At 47.3% G+C, this 18,632-nt stretch overlaps 1 protein-coding gene across 1 annotated transcript in view; it reads left to right on the forward strand.

The window, feature by feature from the left end:
* Positions 1-10,136: 10,136 nt before the first annotated feature.
* The window catches only part of GALNT6 (polypeptide N-acetylgalactosaminyltransferase 6), a 22,905-nt gene continuing 14,409 nt past the window's right edge, over positions 10,137-18,632 (forward strand). The window contains exons 1-2 of the mRNA XM_008566145.1: positions 10,137-10,692; positions 12,043-12,215. Coding sequence (XP_008564367.1) covers positions 10,202-10,692; positions 12,043-12,215 — 664 coding nt within the window. The 5' untranslated portion in view covers positions 10,137-10,201. The remainder of the gene's footprint in view (positions 10,693-12,042; positions 12,216-18,632) is intronic.

Consider the following 18,632-nt stretch of genomic DNA (forward strand, 5'->3'; position numbering starts at 1 on the left):
GACAGATGAGCTGTATCCCTACCCATCAGAGGAAGGGTAAGAAGGATGAGACAGGCAAACTCGTGATGACTAGAACAAAGTAAGGTGAGAGATTTGAAATACACTGTGGTTCATATTATCCAGCAGAAGCCAGTATCATTGCAGGCTTTTTTCTAGCTCCAGTTTCTCAATGATGCCATGCACTTTAGTGACCCAGAGATAACAAGAGAAAACCACTTCCAGGGGCAGCAGGGCAGAGAGCAGGACAGGATTGTCAAAGGAGAGGGGGAAGTCTGGAGCTGGTGGAACCATGAAGGATACTGGGCTGCCCAAGATGACCTCACCTCAGAATTCTGCCCACCATTGGCAGGACAGCTGACTACTACCCATAGCATTAGGGAAGAACTCAGGCCTGATGCGTGTCAGGTACCCTCTGAGATCAGAAACATCTTAGCCCAAGCTCAGCTGGGAGAAACCTAGAAAGGAAATATGACCACAGGCTTAGTCCATGCAGCCCTTGCCTAGAAGAAGTCAGGACTATGAAGGGCAGCTAACCCTATAGGGTTCAAGGGTTTCTTAATGCAGGAAGACAGTGGGTATAATGGAGGCAGGCAGCTGACTCAGCTGTCACTAATTCAGCTGTATAACCTGGGCCAAATCACATAAACACTCCCTGGGTGGGGAGCAAATGAGAAGGTGTATATGGAAATGCTTTGGCAAGGCTCCAAATACCAGCCAAATGCAAGACAATATGGTGTCATGGTTAAGAGAGTGGGCTTTGGAGAGACACAGTGCAAATTCTTACTCTGTTACTTCATAGCTGTCTGACCTGGGTTAATTTCCCTATGCTTCAATTTCCTTCTGTGTAAAACAGAGACATTAACTAACTTGATTTGATATGGTAAGTGGTAATATACAAAATGGTGATGGTATTGTCCTAAACATCCTCTGGCTCCCACAGACATGCTGCAGCATCTGCAACCCTAGAAGTGAAGCTGAGGTCAGGGGTGGGTGTGTACATGCCAGAGGCACCCAGTGAATATCTGTGCCACTGCTTGGGTGAACTCGGCTCTTCATACAGCCATCTTCCCCTCTCTGGGAAAGCCCAAAATGTCCTTTCTCATTTGATGGGGATGAGAGTGAGGATTTAAATAAGCAAGAGGTCAAGTGCAGGGCAGTGCCTGTCTCTGTGTTGAGCTCAATGCTGTAATTGTGCTATGGTGAACAAGGGTGGGTTCAGTCCAGGGAGAAAAGGGACTGTAAGAAGACTCTTTCGTGGCACCTGAGAGCCCTGTGGGGTCAGGTTATTTTCTTGTACCCTGCACAATCTGGTCCTGAGCCCTAGGTAGAGATTTGAAGGAAGGAAGAAAGAAACCTAATCCTTACCCTCAGCTCTACATATAATAGAGAACAAAGGACAGACAATCAGGGCAGTAGAATAGCATAACCGTATATCTCAGGGAAGAGGGATGCTACAGGGATTGGAAGTCGAGTTGGATTGGTCAGGAAAAGCATTCTGGAGGCAGAAGTTTGGGTACCAGGATTTAAGGATTGGGAAGGAGAAGGAAAACAGGATCTAGGTGTCTGAGCCTGTTTGTTCTACCTCCTCCATAAAATCTAGTGGGGATGGGGTCGGCCCGGTGGCGCACTGGATAGTGCGCCGCTTGGGAAGCGCGGCGGCGCTCCCGTCTGAGGGTTCGGATCCCACATACAGACCGGCTCCCGCTCACTGGCTGAGCGAGGCGCGGGAGCAACACCGAGGCTTGCGATCCCGTTGCCGGTCCCGGTCCGGTACGGGGGCAACACTGAGGGTTGCGATCCGGTGCCGGACATGGAAAAAAGACAAAAAAAAAAAAAAAAAATCTAACCTAATCCTTACCCTCAGCTCTACATATAATAGAGAACAAAGGACAGACAATCAGGGCAGTAGAATAGCATAACCGTATATCTCAGGGAAGAGGGATGCTACAGGGATTGGAAGTCGAGTTGGATTGGTCAGGAAAAGCATTCTGGAGGCAGAAGTTTGGGTACCAGGATTTAAGGATTGGGAAGGAGAAGGAAAACAGGATCTAGGTGTCTGAGCCTGTTTGTTCTACCTCCTCCATAAAATCTAGTGGGGAAGTTCCACATGGAGAAGGTTTGGGTAGTAAGTGAAACTTGGGAACAAATACACCTGGATAGTGAAGGCAGTGAGATGTGCCATAGTCTAGGGAGGCTTCTTGGAAGAGGGAGTTTTGAATAAGAATTTTCAAGAAAAGAAACATGGTATGCTTAGCAAGAATATAAGGCAAAGGCTTTGAGGAAGAAAGATAGCCAGTACAAGCATCTGGTCAGGCTTGAGGGTGAGTAACAAACAGGAAGCAGACTGTCCAGACCTTGTTTCTGCCACAAGCAAATAGTGCTAAAGGAATATGAATATGGCTGTTCTAATTGTTAAAGGGGAAGAGAGGCCTGAGACAGAGAGGCTGGCAGGCAGCTTCTGCTGATCCTCCAGATGCTGGGCGATAAGGGTACAGTTTCACATGATTTTGAGAGTAGAGGAGAAGGGGAGGTTCCTGGAGGCAGAGAATGAATCAGCAGGACATGGGAGTGGACTTGGGCAAACCTGACATTGAAAAGGGATTAAAAACTACATGCCTGGGAGTGGGGCAGGGGCAGGAGTTGTTTCAAGGAATTTTTTTTTCTTTTTTAGCAAGGGAGTACCAAGAAATATTTCAGGGATTTTGATGCTACTGGCGGCAAATGGGGAAATTGGGAAGACTGGTTAGCCTAGTGGGCTGGACACAGACCTTGACTTCAGGATATGGCATATTGAGTATCCGGTGTCCCTGGGTAGAAGTTCTACAGCCACGAGCAGGCTGTGGGGTGAGGAGAGAAGGAAAAAACCCTCAGTTCTACCCTCTCCCGTCAGCCCTCCTCCTAATCTGGAGACTGGCCCAAGCCTTCAAGAATACTCCTCCTTTTATCGTCTCTTCTGGTCCCTTCCTTTCTGCCCCCGCAGCAGATGGTAAAACTCAATTCAGATTCCTTTTCTGCCCTCTCTCAAGCCCAGCCTGGTTGTCATCAGGTATCCTAGGTGATTAGGGAATCCCACCTCATCCCCACCTGGGAATCCTGGGATGAACATTTGCACACCCTGCCCTGCCTATCAGGGCCTGGAGATCCTGCAGTGTAAAGCCTGTGAACTGTTGAACTTTCTGTTCAGTCAAATAGTATTTTGATTTTCAGTGACTTTTACTTAGAATAAGTCAACAAATATTTACGGAGCACCCTCTATATGCCAAGCACTGTTCTAGGCACTGAGTGGTGAGCCAGGTTGGGTTGGGTTTTTCCATTGAGAATCCGTGTTTGGGTAACTTAAGCTTAAAATGTTATGCAAACATAAAAAGAACCTGGATATCCTGGGGAAAAAACTTGATAGACTAGCTACAGAAATAACTTTCAGTGCATCTTTCTGAGAAAATAAGCCACAGTACTGCGCCTTTAGTCTTGGAGAAAAGCTGAAGTGTTTTGAAGGTGTAATTATGGGGAAAAGTGAAAACTTCCCAGTATTCTGTGATCAAAAAGGTCAGAGGTGGGAGTTGGGCTTTGGAGGAGATAATTTGCTCCTCTGTCTGCAGCATAAGTACAGAGTATGTGAAATGAGTGCTGTGTCTGATGGAGAGAAAATGCTTGCTAAGAAGAAAGACAATCCTTCAGCCAGACAGCCTTGCAGCCCCCTTTCCCACAGCAGTAGCTTCAAATTGACCTGTCCCCTTCCAAGCATGATATCTAACTTCACACACCTGTGCCATAGGTGAGAGTGGTGAGAGTCATCACTTTTCAAAGAAACCTGTAATTGAGTCATAGTCTGAATAACTTGAGCAAACATCCCTGTGGTAATGTGACAACTGCTTGCTTCCTGGCTGCCACGTCTCCCGGAGGTGAGCAGCTCATCTGATAAACAGAAAGAAACTTTGTTACACAGAGGCCACCTGGCCAGCAAGGGCATGATCTGGGTGGCTGACCCTAGCTTTCACAAAAGCCAGGACTTTGCCTAGGACTTCAGTTTTGGCATCTTGAAAGCATTTGTATTCCTAAGTGGGAGCTGGAGAGTGGCAAATGCCAGGGAGGGGGTTTAAGGATGGTGGGAGGAGGCTTAGGAAAAACATCCCTGCCCCAGGCTCAGGAGAGCCATGCCCAGTCCCAAAATTCCCCACATGGCCTCCAAGGGAGAGGTAAGAGTGTGGCAAACAGAGCAGTGGCCTGGGAATTGGGAGACTGGTTTCTGCTCCTAGGAGTTACTAGCCATGTGTCACTAGAGAAGTCACCTAACCACTCTGGCCTCACCCACAAAACAAAGGCACTGGACTCACAGACAGACCTAGTCCAAAAGGCAAGCTAATGCATAATAGCAGAATATCATATGGCTCAAATGCTTGTAGTAAGTACATTCAGAACATCATTTAGCAAAGCCAGTGCTTAGCATTTAATCCGTGTGACCTCATCTCATTTATTTTTTTTTATTATTTTTTTTTCCTTTTTGTCTTTTTTTCGTGACCGGCAACGGATCGCAACCCTCAGTGTCACGCCCGTACCGGACCGGGACCGGCCACGGGATCGCAACCCTCGGTGTTGCTCCCGCACCTCACTCAGCCAGTGAGCGGCCGGTCTATATGTGGGATCCGAACCCTCGGCGGGAGCACCACCACACCTCATCTCATTTAATAAGAGTTTATGGAACACCTACTACATACAAAACTCATGTTAGATTTTGCAAATGATAAAAAGATGGAAACAACATGGCCGCTCAGGGATAGGAGGTAAAATGCAGGAGGGAGAAGAGACTGCCGTGACACAAGGCAGGTTCCTATGAGGCTAGAGTACAAGAAAAACCAGGATACTAAAGATGGCGGTGGGGGAGAGAGTAATTCTGCTAAGAGATCTGAGAAGGCTTCTCGGAGGAGGCTAGGATGTAAAATGGAGGGACTGGACTGCATTACTGGCTTTCATACTTCTATGACTGGACCAAAGTGAGAGACATTTTACAAGACCTAGTACCCCAACGTGTCCCAAAAGTCTTAGGGTAGTTTTGTGCTTTAATAACATCAGAAGTATAAATTCTATACATTAAAAAAAAAAAAGTCATTTGAAAGTTTAATCATTTAAACCTCTCTTACCTTTATTTAGTTGTATGAACTTTGAATAACAGAGTTTTAATTTTAATTTTCTTCCAGGCAATGTTTATCATCTTCAGTGGATTAAAACAAACATTAAAATTAAAATTTATTATTCAAAATTCATACAACGAAATAAAGCTAAGAGAAATTTAAGTACAACTTCCCAACAATGTTTTCTGTTAAGTCTCTAGCATTTATTCTGAACTTGTTAAAGCTTCAAACTGCTAAGACTTTTTGGCACACTCTGTAACATGTATAAATAATAACTGAAATGAAAGTTTAACAAAACAGTTCTTACCCATATTATATGTGATACACTCCGATATTTTCTTTTACATTCTATTCTAGTTTTTATAGAATTTTTTCATTCCAATTTGCAACATTCTAAATTTATTCTACACTACTATAATGGGTTGTAATCAGTGATTTGATAGACATAGAGCTGGGTGAAGCCTCAGTTCCTTACAACAATGAGAAAAGGTAAATTTGTGTTCTGGAGGGTGGGGCCGGGGAAGCAAATCCCATGTTCAATCTAGAAAGGCTTCTCAAAAAAAGAGGCTATCTGGTGTCACATCAGTATTGAAACCAAGATGGTCTGATGAGTTGCAGGCCTAAGGGTGGCTAGAGGAAAAGGATTTGGGAACTAATGCTCAGCAGCAGGAGAGGAGTGAGTGGATGAGGGTTGTGGGCACACTTGCCAGCGACCCTGCAGGCCAGGCTGTGGAAAGGTGAGAGAGATACACAGGACACTGGGGGCAGATTCTGTGAAGCCCAGCACTTGACAGAGTATTACAGGAAGGGCTATTCCTTCTCCAAGGCTGGAGAGGGATGACCTCTCAGACCTTACTAACCACACTTCCAGGAATAGTCTCCTACACAGAGAGCAAAAATCCTTAATCCCAAAGTGCTGTGGCTTCCATTGGATTATGTGTCTCTTCTAAGGAACTCTTTCCTGTTGCCCACATGCTGAGTAAACAAACTAGAGAGTGTCTCTTACCGCCAAGGCTAATCACAGGTATCTGGTTTCATTTCAGGATGTGGTTAGTACCTTAAGGAACTGCAGGTTTCAGAGAGACAGCCAGGTTGGATGGAGAGGGCAGATGCCTGGGAAAAGCTCAATTTAACCCTAGATCTCTTTCTCCAGGGGAAATAAAAGAAGCAAAGACAAACCCCACTGCAAGGGATCACAGGGCAGTGCCAGGATGAAGGAGCTGGAGTCATCTGGGTGATTTTGAGTGAATCAGTCAGGAAGGCCTTCCTGGAGGACATGAGTCTTGAGCACTGGCAACAGCTAGCAACTACAGTGTTACCAGGCTTTTGTTTCTTTTTTTTTTTTTTCCTTTTTGTCTTTTTTTTACTGACTGGTAACGGGATCACAACCCTCGGTGTCGCGCCTGTACCGGGGACCGGCAACGGGATCGCAACCCTCAGTGTTGCGCCCGCACCGCGCTCAGCCAGTGAGCGGGAACCGGTCTCCACATGGGATCTGAACCCTCGGCAGGAGCGCCGCCGCACTCCTAAGTGGCGCACTCTCCAGTGCGCCACTGGGCCGGCCCAAGGCTTTTGTTTCTAACTGTGCTCCCTCCTTCTTGCTGGAGTGGGAAGGTAGACAGAAAGCAGCAGGGAGGATGCAGCCTGCAGGATCGTTCACCACTGTCATGCAAACTCTCCCCATTCTGCAGGCTCACTGTCTGGGCTTAGCTGGGACAGTTCCAGAATTGATGTTGCATCTAGCTCAAGCAGAACCCTCTGTGCTGGCACCAGCATAGCTTAACCCCTCAGACAAGAAACTGCTTCTACACTGAATCCCCATTTCCTCCTTGATGTCTTCTTTAAGCCCACAGGGAACTCTACCTTTCTCAGCTTGGCACTTACTGTCTGCACTGTTATTATGTTTTAATTTTATTGCTTTATGAGTAGGTAATGTAGTCAGAATTTAAAATAAGAATGGTATTCAGTAAAAGGTCTTTTTTCCTGCTCCTATCTCCTCCTTAGACAGGCGTCACCTGGACCCAGTGCTACCAGTGGTTGTTCTCCAATAAGATTTTAAGATCTCTTGGAGGAAGAAATGGAGTTTCATGCCCCTTTGTGTTTTAGATGTGTTTCAGATGGGGTGAACTGTCCCATCACCCAAGGGAACTTTCCTAGCACCACCTCTTTCCTCCTCCATCCGCACTACTGCTATCTTGGGTCAGACCCCCTGGACCCTCTTAACTGGCTATCCAACTGCCAATCAGGACCATCTCCTAGACACACTCCATCAGCTGTCATATTCCTTTAATGCTGGGCTCCAGACTTATCCTTTACTGTTCCCCATGCCTCCAATCAAGGGCAAACTCCTCCATATGATGAACAAGGCCCTCATGACTTAGCTTCACCAGCCTCTGCAGGCCCATCAGACTCCATACTTCCACCATACCAGACTCTTTGCAGCTCTCTGATTGTCCGTGCTACTCCCACCTCTAAGCCTTTGCATATGCCATTCCCTCTGCCTGAAATGTGCTACCTCGCCCAGGTGACTCCTACTTGCAAGTTGGTGCTCAGCCCATGCTTCTCCCCCTGTAGGACTTTTTCACAGACAATCGCCCTCCCACATTTGCTATTTCCTGCACCCCCTCCCCTTCAGCACCCAAGGGTACCTCTCTCCTGCTGCCTTCTCACTGGATAATCTCTGTTTAAAATCTGACTCCTCCAATTGACTGTATGCTCCTTGAGGGCTGGGCTTGCTCATCTCTGTATCCCTCACATCTTACAGAATACCTGGCATAGTAGATGTTCAGTAAATAAACAGATATTGGCAGAATGAACAAATCTTCTCTCCCATGCCCTAGACAATATTTAATACAAAATAGCACACAGAGAGAATGCCATGTGAATGTCAAGGCAAGTTTGGGGTGATCCATCCATAAGCTAAGGAACACCAAAAATTGCCAGCAGCCACCAAAAGCTAGGAGAGAGGCCTGGAACAGATTCTTCCTCACGGGCTCTAGAAAGAACCAACCCTGCCAACACTTTGATCTCAAGACTTCTAGACCTCAGAACTGTGAGGCAATACATTTCTGTTGTTTAAGCCACCCAGTTGTGGTACTTTGTAATGGCAGCCTAAGAAAACTCATACATTGCTTCATTCTCTTGTTATGGCTGAATAATATTCCATTGTATGGATGAACTACATTTTATCTATTCATCCATCGATGAATGTTTGGACATTGTACTTTTTGGCTATTGTGAAATGTCACTATAAACACTCATATGCAAAAAAATTAAAAAAAACTTAATATAAAATAGATGCACAAAGAGATTTCCTTTATTTGATTTTTGATGATGATGATGATATCTGATGTTTTGAAAGAAACCACCTGTCTCCCCCAGTGCAGTGTGAACCCTTTCATTGAGATTGTGATGACCACGTATTCCCCAGATCCACGTGACTCCAGACACCAGGCTTTTCCACAGGCAGGAGCTTGCGGGTTTAAATAACAGCATTAAATAGTTCAACTGGAGTTACTTTTAAGCAAAACATGCAAGGGGTAAAGAGCATGGCTTTGGCCAAGGGCCAGGTGCTTGAGGATAATTGCTGGGAAGCTGAGCAGGGATTTATCAATTATAATAATAAAAATAATTGATGTAATTTATTGAGGGCTTAGTATATGACACATACTCTGCTTAGTATTTTACAAACATTTAATCCTCACCACAACCCTGTGAATTAGGTATTAGTTATCCCTACATTATAGATGAGGAAATTGAGTCTTAGAGGGATTAAGTATATCACCCAAGGGTCACACAGCTACTTATGATAAAAAACTAACACTTTCTGAGTACTTACCTTGTGCAGAGACTGCTCAGCTTTTTCCATGAATTGTTTTTTTGAACTTGATCCTTATAACAACCCTAGGAGGTAGGTGCCATCACTAGAAGGGCAGAACTGGCATTTGTGCCCCAGTCTCTTGCCACCAACATCTAGTGCTTAACCAGTGTGCCTCATAGTTCTAGAGCTGTCCACAGAAAGTTTTGCAAACATTCATCCTCTGAGCTGTAGGACCACGTGCCTGGGGGTGAAGGCTGGTGAATGCCCATGCCTGGCCCTGCCTGGAAGGTGTTGTCATTGAATCTTAGATTTTTAAAAAATTCCTTTTTGTTAAATATTAGTAGATACAGAAGAATATTTATAAGATCCGCTTCAAGGAAAAACACTTTACTTTGACGTCCCCTATTACCCATCTCTGATCCTGTACCTTTTCCTCCTTCTTCAGAAAATTTGGTTTATCATTCCTGTAGTTTTCTTTATAGATTTACCATATATTTGTATTCATAAACAATATAGTTTCAGCATGTTTTAAAATGTTCTGTAAATAGAATCATACTGTTTGTATATTTCTGCAACTTGCTTTTTTCGCCCACCATTACACCCATGTTGTTGCATGGAGAAGTGGTCCACCCTTTGTCATGGCTGTAGAGAACTCCAGGGTATGGAGATTTCACACTTTATTCATTCTACTGCTGAGGGATTTGTAGGTTGTTCCCAGTTTTTGCCATCTTAGTCTGTGCTGCTATAAACATTCTTGTACATGCCTCCTGGTTCACATGTACCAGAGTTTATCTGGGATATAAAACTACGAGAGGAATTGTTGGCTTACAGGGTGTGTTCATTTTTAATTTTACTTGATAATGCCAAGTTGTTTCCCAAAGTGGTTATGTCAATTAAATCTCTTCATGCAGTGTTTCAGTGTTCCAGTTACTCTAGATCCATGAATGTTAGAATTTTATGGCAGGAAAGAAACACTGAGTCCATTCTCCTCATTTTATGGATAAAGGAAATTTAGGCTTGGGAAAGTTGTGACTGTATTAAGGTGATGTCACCATTCAGTCACAGAGTGTGGACTCCAAGCCCCAGATGCCCTGACTCCCTCCCACCCCTGTCTTGGCTCATTTCTCTCTCTCATCCCCTCCCTTGTCAGGCTGAGGCCCAACGTGTGGCCCCCACAACGTATTGAGCCGTTTCCAGGGTCAGGCCCAGGACTCGTACCTGACCCAGCTGGGGTCCCCATCGGTTCTGGAGGATGAGGTTCCTACGCAGACGCCACATGCCCCTGCGCCTGGCCATGGTGGGCAGCGCGTTTGTGCTCTTCCTCTTCATCCTGCAGAGGGATGTAAGCAGCTGGGAGCAGGCCACAGAGAAGCCATGGCTGAAGTCCCTTGTGAGCCAGAAAGATCACGTCCTGGACCTTATGATGGAGGCTGTGAACAACCTCAGAGATTCAGTGCCCAAGCTCCAGATCAGGGCTCCAGAACCGCAGCAGACTGTGGTCTCCACAAACCAGTCCTGCCTCCCTGGATTCTATACCCTAGCTGAACTGAAGCCCTTCTGGGAACGGCCACCACAGGACCCTAACAGCCCCGGGGCAGATGGGAAAGCATTTCAGAAGAGCACATGGAGCCCTCTGGAGACCCAAGAAAAGGAAGAGGGCTATAAGAAACACTGCTTCAATGCCTTTGCCAGTGACCGGATCTCCCTGCAGAGGGCCCTGGGGCCAGACACCCGACCCCCTGAGTGAGTAGCACCCAGAGTGCTATAAGAGGGCAGGCCTCAAGTGCCAGGAGGAGAGTTGAAGGGGATTTTAGAATATGGGCAGGGATTTCCTCTTAGTCCTCACTTCTTTCCCTGACTAATTACCCTGATCCCGGGGGTTGGAGTTCAGGGGTATTATGGTCAGGCCAGAGGCCCAGGGAAACGTGTGAGAGTAAGTCACAATTATGAAGGTGACAGGATATGAAGGAGTTATGAAGGAGCTCAGGCCCTGGCACAGGGGCAACTCAGAGGGGAAACTGATAGCAGGCTGTGGTTTCAGTGGGCTTGTCCTCTGCTGAGGTCTTCCCCAGAGACTGGGACTCTGGTGCTGAGCTATTGGGAGAGGGAACATTTCCTGATAGCAGTGCTGGTGGTCAAGAATATCCCCATCCATCCTGGTTTCCTCCAGTAAAGGTCACAAGGCCATGAATTGATTCCAACCTTTATTTGAAGCTGTTTATAGTCTCAATTTAGGGCAATGGGACCATCACTTGGTTCTTTTGGGCTGTGAGCCAGGGATTCCTCACACTTGGACCAAGTATTATAGCCCCAGAACAAGGAGTCACCTGGAGTTATCAGGAGCTCCTCAGCAGAGAGGAGTGTTGGGCATGACAGCAGTGAGTGGAGGAAGTTGGGGAATCTCTGAAGGGTCCATGAGAAACCTCTCTGACCAGCAGAGGGGGTCAAGAAAGGGTGTTAGGTCACGTGATTCCTTGGGATCCAGGATTCACACATTCCCACACACACCCAGAGATGAGGTGTCACGAAGGGGGCAGCAAGACCAAGTGCCACGGAATGGTTAGAGCGGGTGAGGATAGAGAAGAGGTCACAGGAAACTGCGTTAGTAGTGTCAGATTACAGGGAGTTAGTGGGCAGATGGATTAGAGGAACCGTAAATTGTAAAAGGAAGAGCCTTTTTGTTCTCATTGAATATGGAAATTGTAGTCACTTTTCTCAGATGTCAAATTTGCCCTTTATTACCTACCCCTCTGGGACCTCTAGATGGGATTACACTTTACGCAGTACGTTACAGAGGAAGAGAGTCAGCCCTGGGAACTCCTAGCCTGATAGCAGAGAGCAGATGAGCGAGCGGGGAAGAGCCTCAGCATCACAGCCAGGGGCACCGAGCCAGCTCTGGGGGGGTGGGTTTTGGAGTGGGTTGGTTAGGACCTGTGCAGAGGCTCAGAGTGGGTGGCGGGGAGACAGGGACAGGGAGCAGCTCTTCCCTGCTATGACAAAAATATAGGCTGGTGGTTCAGAGGAGTGGAGGGTGGTTTGGGGGACCTTTGCACAGGGACCTGGAGAGCTGTGCTCACACTTTCATCCTTCCAGGTGTGTCAACCAGAAGTTCCGGCGCTGCCCCCCACTGCCCACCACCAGCGTCATCATTGTGTTTCACAATGAGGCCTGGTCCACGCTGCTGCGAACAGTGTACAGTGTCCTCCACACCACCCCTGCCATCGTGCTGAGGGAGATCATACTGGTGGATGATGCCAGCACTGACGGTGAGGCTAGAGGGGCCCTGATGAGGGGGCTGGGATCTCCCATGGGCACTCTGAGCAGGTGGGCAGGTTCTCACAAGGGAGGAGGCACTACCTCACGGCCTGGGGCCTGGCATTGTAACTCATCAAAAAGGGCAAGAGCAGGAAGAAGGCTGGTGGGGGACAGGGGGCAGGCAGACCACATTCTTAGAGCCTGGACTTCCTTCACACTTCAGCAAAAGAGCTCTGAGAGCCCGATTGCAGCTTTGGTCTCTAAGACTCCCTTAGAGCTGCCAAGCCCAACCCTAACTCAGAAATGTTGGGAGGGGTCAGGGCAGAGGGTAGGGACAGGTCTTCCCCTCTGTTTCTTACCTGCTAGACCACTCTGCTGCTCTCGAAGACTCCACCTCAAGCCCTTTCTGCTCTAGTTGTTAATAGGTAAGTAAGGTTGCTCACTAAATTTTCACCCTTCAAAGGAATTCCACAAACACCTCCTGAGTACTCAGTCCCTGGCTCTAACCTAGGCTTTGGGGATACCACAACAAATGAGACAGATCCTCTCCTAAAAGAGCTAACAACAATCATAGGCCAGATGGCCGCTTGTAACACCACCCATAGTGGTATGGCCGTAACACTTCTGTAGCAAATGTGAAAGGGCATGACCTCGAGAGTCTAACACCCAGGAACGCAGATCCCAGCTCTGACTGTTCCTGGCTCTGTAACCTTGGACAAGCACTTGGCCTCTCTGAACCTCAGTTTCCTCTTTGAAAAATGAGGAGAATTGATTCCCTCACGTGATGGGTGAGGGATCCGAGATAGGTCATAAATTAGATAATTCGTGTGCCGCAGAGTACTGGGCATCAAGTAAGAGCTCTGTAGCGTTAGTTTCACTTTACTCATTGTGTGTGTGAACAGTGCACTATGGGAGTATGTAGCCAGGAGGTACTGTGTATGCCTGGCATGGCTGGGGCTGATCCACAGTGGAGGCCAGGTTGGAGCTGGGCCGTAAAGGCTGAGTGTCTAGGGAGAGAGGAGTGCATGAAGGGCATTCCCAGAAGAGAGCATAAGCAGAGTCCTCGTGACACAAATGTATTTTGTTTGGGAGATTTGGTGTGGCCAAAGCCTGGGTTTGTTGAGGGAAAGAGACTAAAAAGATGTTGAATTGACATTCACCTTCGTGCCATGCTAAAAGTATTTCTTTGGAAAGAAATGAGGAGTCACTAAAGGCGTTTAAGTTGGAGAGTGGCCTCATTTTAGAAGGATGGGAGTGATTAGCAAGAGGAGAAGTCGAGGACCTAGAGTCCAGAGAGGGAGTTCTTACAATCACTTGAGAGAGGAGTGACAGGGCCAGAACTAGGAAAGGGGCTGTGGGATTGGGAGTCTCCCGGAGCTGAGCCCTCCTCCCAGCTGGCTCATGGCGTCTGGGGCTCTCCCAGGTTAGCCTCCTGTGCCTATGCTCCTATATCAAGGGCAGGAACTGACTCTGCACTTGCCAGTGTATGCCCTGGGGCCACTCTGATAGAGCTGCTGCTTCTCCTCACCTTCCCACAGCTTTCCCCCTGCCCTTTTGGTGAGGGGTGATGGTGAACAGAGGACTAGGGCTATGGAAGGCTGGGGAAGGAGGGCCAAGCAGGAGCACTGTTGAGTCCATTCTTCAGGGAGCTCACATTTTCCCAGGGAAGACAGACACTTAGCAGCTCCTAAAAAGCAAAGGCAGGCAAGGATCAGGGATTCAGTGAAAGCCTCCCGTGGACAAGGAATGTGTAAATTAGGCTTCTGTAAAGGGAGCCACGAAGAGTTTGGCAGAGATGGGAGGGGCTTGGGAGTGGCCTGCAGGGAATCTTAGTAGCAATGGAATGGTTGTGTGGCATGGGAGCAAGCATGTCATCTGTCCTTCTGCTCAAACCAGCCTCTCTCATGACCTTTCTCCCCCCAGCCCTATGCTACCCATCCCTCAGAAGCTCCTTCACCCTGTGGGAGTTTTAACTTTTTACCCAGAATTTTGTGAGTCTATAAGGTATAAGTGTCTCATTGGGCAACTCCTCTGACCAGGCTAGACAAGTGTCATAATGACCAGGCTGGCCCAGGCAGCATCAAAAGGGCAGAGCGACCTATGCCCGGTAGGGTGGAATTTGCAGTAGCTGCTCCAAAGTGCCTGCCCCCAGCAGACCACCAGACACTTGTTCCCATTCTCTCTGGTTATCCCTCCCTTGTTACCCTGGACTCTCTTTTAAGGCTAATTCCAACATCTCCAAATCACTGTCCTGAGAAATCTAAACCAGTTATTCTTATTTTTCTGGGTCCTGGCCTCCTCTGAGATTGTGTTAAAAGCTACACACGTCTCCCTCGAATAGTGCATCATTGCCCACAACAGTGTATACCAACCACATTTTTGCATGCAATTTCAGGGAATTCGTGGACCCTAGGATAAACAACCCTACCTTGAGGGCTTTTGGACTCTTGAGATACTTTAAGCAATGTTCACTTCACTGAGGAAAGGGAAAGAACTCTCAGACCCATGGTCAGAAATCTCTGCCGTCCATGGCAGGATCCCATTTCCCACACGTTTGACTGTTTGATCAGATTAACCAGCTCTCATTACACACACACAAACAAGGGCTGTGTCTCTGCTGAAATTCTATGTCGCTGCTGCTCTTTGTCCTCCTATGCAGGCACCCAGCAGCAACCCTATGACCCTGAGGATATGGGCATTTGATACTGGCGGGGAGGAGACCCAGTGCTAGGTCAGGGGACTTTTTCTTTCCCACCTCTCAGTCAGAACCATGGTACAGACTTCACTCCTGAGGGGCTGTGTCAGCAGCCAGGGTTCACTCCTGGTCTGAATGTCACACTCCAGCAACATCTGAAAACTGGGCCACTAGGGCCATCCATCTACTATGCCGGCCCCAAACAGGGCATCCCATGTCAAAAGCCCTGCTCTGACACTGGGGGAGGCCAAGGAGGAGAGAACGTAGGCCTCCCAGCTGTGGGGATTGCTAGTTGGAGGCAAATTAAATTAGAAAAAAAAAAGAAAAGAATGCAGGGTGATGGTCTGGTGAGTAATTAGGGAGCTCTTTTAGGGAGGGCTACTCTGAATATTCCCCACAAAGGAAACAGCCAATGCAAAGGCCCAAGCTTGGTGTATTAATAGCGCAGAAAGAAGGCTGGCGTGAAAGGAAGTGAGCAGGGAAGTAGAAAGAGCACAGGGACATGTGAGTTTAGGGAAACGAGTGGGAGTGAGTCATGAGATCTTTGTACGCTATGGGCAGTGTGTGGGGTGTGTGCGTGCGTGTATGTGTGTGTAGTAAAATATACATAATATAAAATGTACCACCTTCGCCATTTTTTAGCACACAGTTCTGTGGCATTAAATACATGCACACTGTTGTGCAACCATCACCACCATCCATCTCCAGAACTTCTTTATCTTCCCAAATTGAAACTGCTATTAAACAAAACTCCCCATCCTCTCCTCCCTCCAGCCTCTGGCAACCACCATTCTTCTTTCTGTCTTTATAAATTTGATTAGGCACCTCATATAGTATTTGTTTTGTGTCTGGCTTATTTCATAGTGTAATGTCTTAGAGGTTCATCTACGTTTTAGCATGTGTCAGAATTTCCTTCTTTTTTAAGGTGAAATAATATTCCGTTGCATGTATATATCACATTTTGTTTATCCATTCATCTACTGATAGACACTTGGGTTGCTTCCACCTTTTGACTATTGTGAATAATGCTGCTATGGACGTGGGTGTACAAATGTCTGTTTGAGTCTGTGCTTTTGTTTATTTTGAGTATATACCCATTAAGTGAAATTTCTTGATCATATGGTAATTCTATGTTTAACTTTTTTTAAGGAACTACCGTACTGTTTGGATTTGTTTTTAAGTGCAATTTTATTTATTTTATTTATTATTATTATTTTTTTTGGTGGGTTTTTTTTGTTTTGTCTCTGGCAGCTGCCTGTTATGGGGATCTTCACCTTTAAACCAGTGTAGTGACATGATGAGATTTGTAGTTTTAATAGATAACTCTGCTGATCACTGTGGCTGCCATATCAACAATAGCCTGGGGAGAGTGATATAGAGGCCAGTAGATTAATTAAGACATTATTGCTGGGGTGACAGTGAAGACAGAGAGACAGAACTGGCAGTACTTGCTATAGACTGTGGAAGGTGAGAGAAGGGTAGAATCTAGCATGACTTCCAGGTTAGAGCTGCTGAAGGGATGCTGTTACTGTCTACTGACACGGGAACTGGTGGGGGGCGAGGATCCAGAGTTCCATTTTAGGCATTTATTAGGTTTTTAGTTCTCTTAGACATCCAAGATGGCAAAGCCAGGAAAAATGGCCTGGGAGCGATCTGCATATAGATGGTATTTCATATAAGTGCCACACACTAACCTATTGCACCAGTAGAGCTCCTAGATGGTATTTTAAACTGTGTAGATGTCTGTGTTAGGGGTCGCAGGGGTTTTGTGGGCTCAAGTCATGAGGAATGACCTTAGGTTGGGATGGTAGAGTGTTGACCCTAAATTAGAAGGCTATCTCTGGAGGACATAAGAGTATGGATGGGTTCATCTGTGTGTACATACTCAACTCTGGTATCCTCAGTCTGGGTTGTATATCCAGTGGGTCCAGGAGTAGGACAGGAAGAAGACTATCAGGAGGAGCATTTTTTAGAGAAGTTGTCTCACTCCCCTAGAACGTCCTGAGGCCAGTGGCTGGGAGCTTCTCAGGCTCAGAATCCCCAGGTCCGCCTAGCCACCTGAGACTAGAAGGAAGGCGTGGGAGAGGGCTCTGTCGTGCTCAAGGCCCCCTGAGGTTCACAGCTCAGCACTTCTCAGTCTCTTACCACAAAACCCACTTCCTGTGATGTTTTGTCCTTGGGTAATCTCCACTACCATGAACTTCCTGTAAGCAGAGTTAAGTGAGTTCTCAGGGGAAACGTCAGCCACACTGTGAAGGTGAAGCTCCTGGCTGGGGTTCCTCCCTTCTTCCTGTCAGAGCCAGAACTTGGGGTTGTAGTTGGGTTATGAGTCTAAGAGCTCCTTGATGGCGGGACCCAGACCAGGCCCCTCCCTGCCCAGGATAGTGTCTGGCATGTAGGCTGTGCATTAGCAGATGTTTGCTAAGTGATGCTGGGCTGAGGCTGCCACATGAGGTCCTGGTACCCAGACAAGAGGCCTCATTCCTGGAGTAAGGTACAGCCCCCTCCTCAGATGACTGCCCAGAGAATCCATTCATTAAAGTCAGTACCGTGTCAGGAACACCCGTCTACCTAGTAGAATTGAAGAAAAAGAAAAGAAGAGAGTTGAAGTTCCAAATTATGGTTTCCTTCTCCTAGGGCTCCACCCTCCTGGGCAGTGACCAGAGAAGAGCTTGAACAAGTCACTTTCCTCCCTCTTTCTCCTGGGGTCTCACACGTAGGGAAGCAAGGCCTCGGATGACTGAGGGAGGCTGCAGAGACCACCTTGAAACCCATACATGTTAAGTCCTTGCCAAGCGGCCTTGCTGCTCCTGGAGGCAGGAGGTGAGAAATCCTCAGACACAGACTGGTCAGGATCCTGCTGCTGCCCTTCGCACTTTCTGTGACCCTGGGCTCATCACTATGAGTCTTAGTTTTTCATCTATAAACATTGGGACAATATTCCCTATTTCACAGAGTTGTTAACCTTCGTAGAGAAGATTAAATAAGGAAGTTAACGTGAAAGCAACTAGTTCAGTGTACATAGTAGGTGCTCAAGTGTTCAGGTATAATGTACGTTCGTGTGTGCATGTGCATGTGTTTGAGAGAGAGAGAGAGAAAGTGCTTGTGAGAGAGATCAGAGCAGTCCCCTAAACTGATTGACTTCAGGACCCACAGTTTGTAAGACACTGCATTCAGAGCAAGGCCTACGCTTATTCACAGCCCAAAAGGGAAAGGACATTCCCACAATGTCATAGCAGTCCTCCGCCTCTAAAACTACAGGCATCTCCATTCTGGATAGTCAGAACAGAACAGTGACACAGATAAACCAAAATGGCAGTTAATAAAACATAAGTAAGATATGGATTATGTTTCAAGATGGATTACTTCAAAATAGAGCTAAAAGCTCCCCCTCAGAAGGAGCTGGAGGGCCGGCCCGGTGGCGCACTGGATAGTGCGCCGCTTGGGAAGCGCGGCGGCGCTCCCGCCCGAGGGTTCGGATCCCACATACAGACCGGTTCCCGCTCACTGGCTGAGCGAGGCGCGGGGAGCAGCACCGAGGGTTGCGATCCCGTTGCCGGTCCCCGGTCCGGTACGGGGGCAACACTGAGGGTTGCGATCCGTTGCCGGACACGGAAAAAGACAAAAAAGACAAAAAAAAAAAAAAAAAAAAGAAGGAGCTGGAGATCTCAACAGAGATACCCCTCCCTTCAAAAGCTTCCCCTGCCCTCCTCAAATTCAGGGTGGCTGGACC

This window comes from Galeopterus variegatus, unplaced genomic scaffold (genome assembly GCF_000696425.1).
Source record: "Galeopterus variegatus unplaced genomic scaffold, G_variegatus-3.0.2 Scaffold224, whole genome shotgun sequence".
Taxonomy (NCBI): domain Eukaryota; kingdom Metazoa; phylum Chordata; class Mammalia; order Dermoptera; family Cynocephalidae; genus Galeopterus; species Galeopterus variegatus.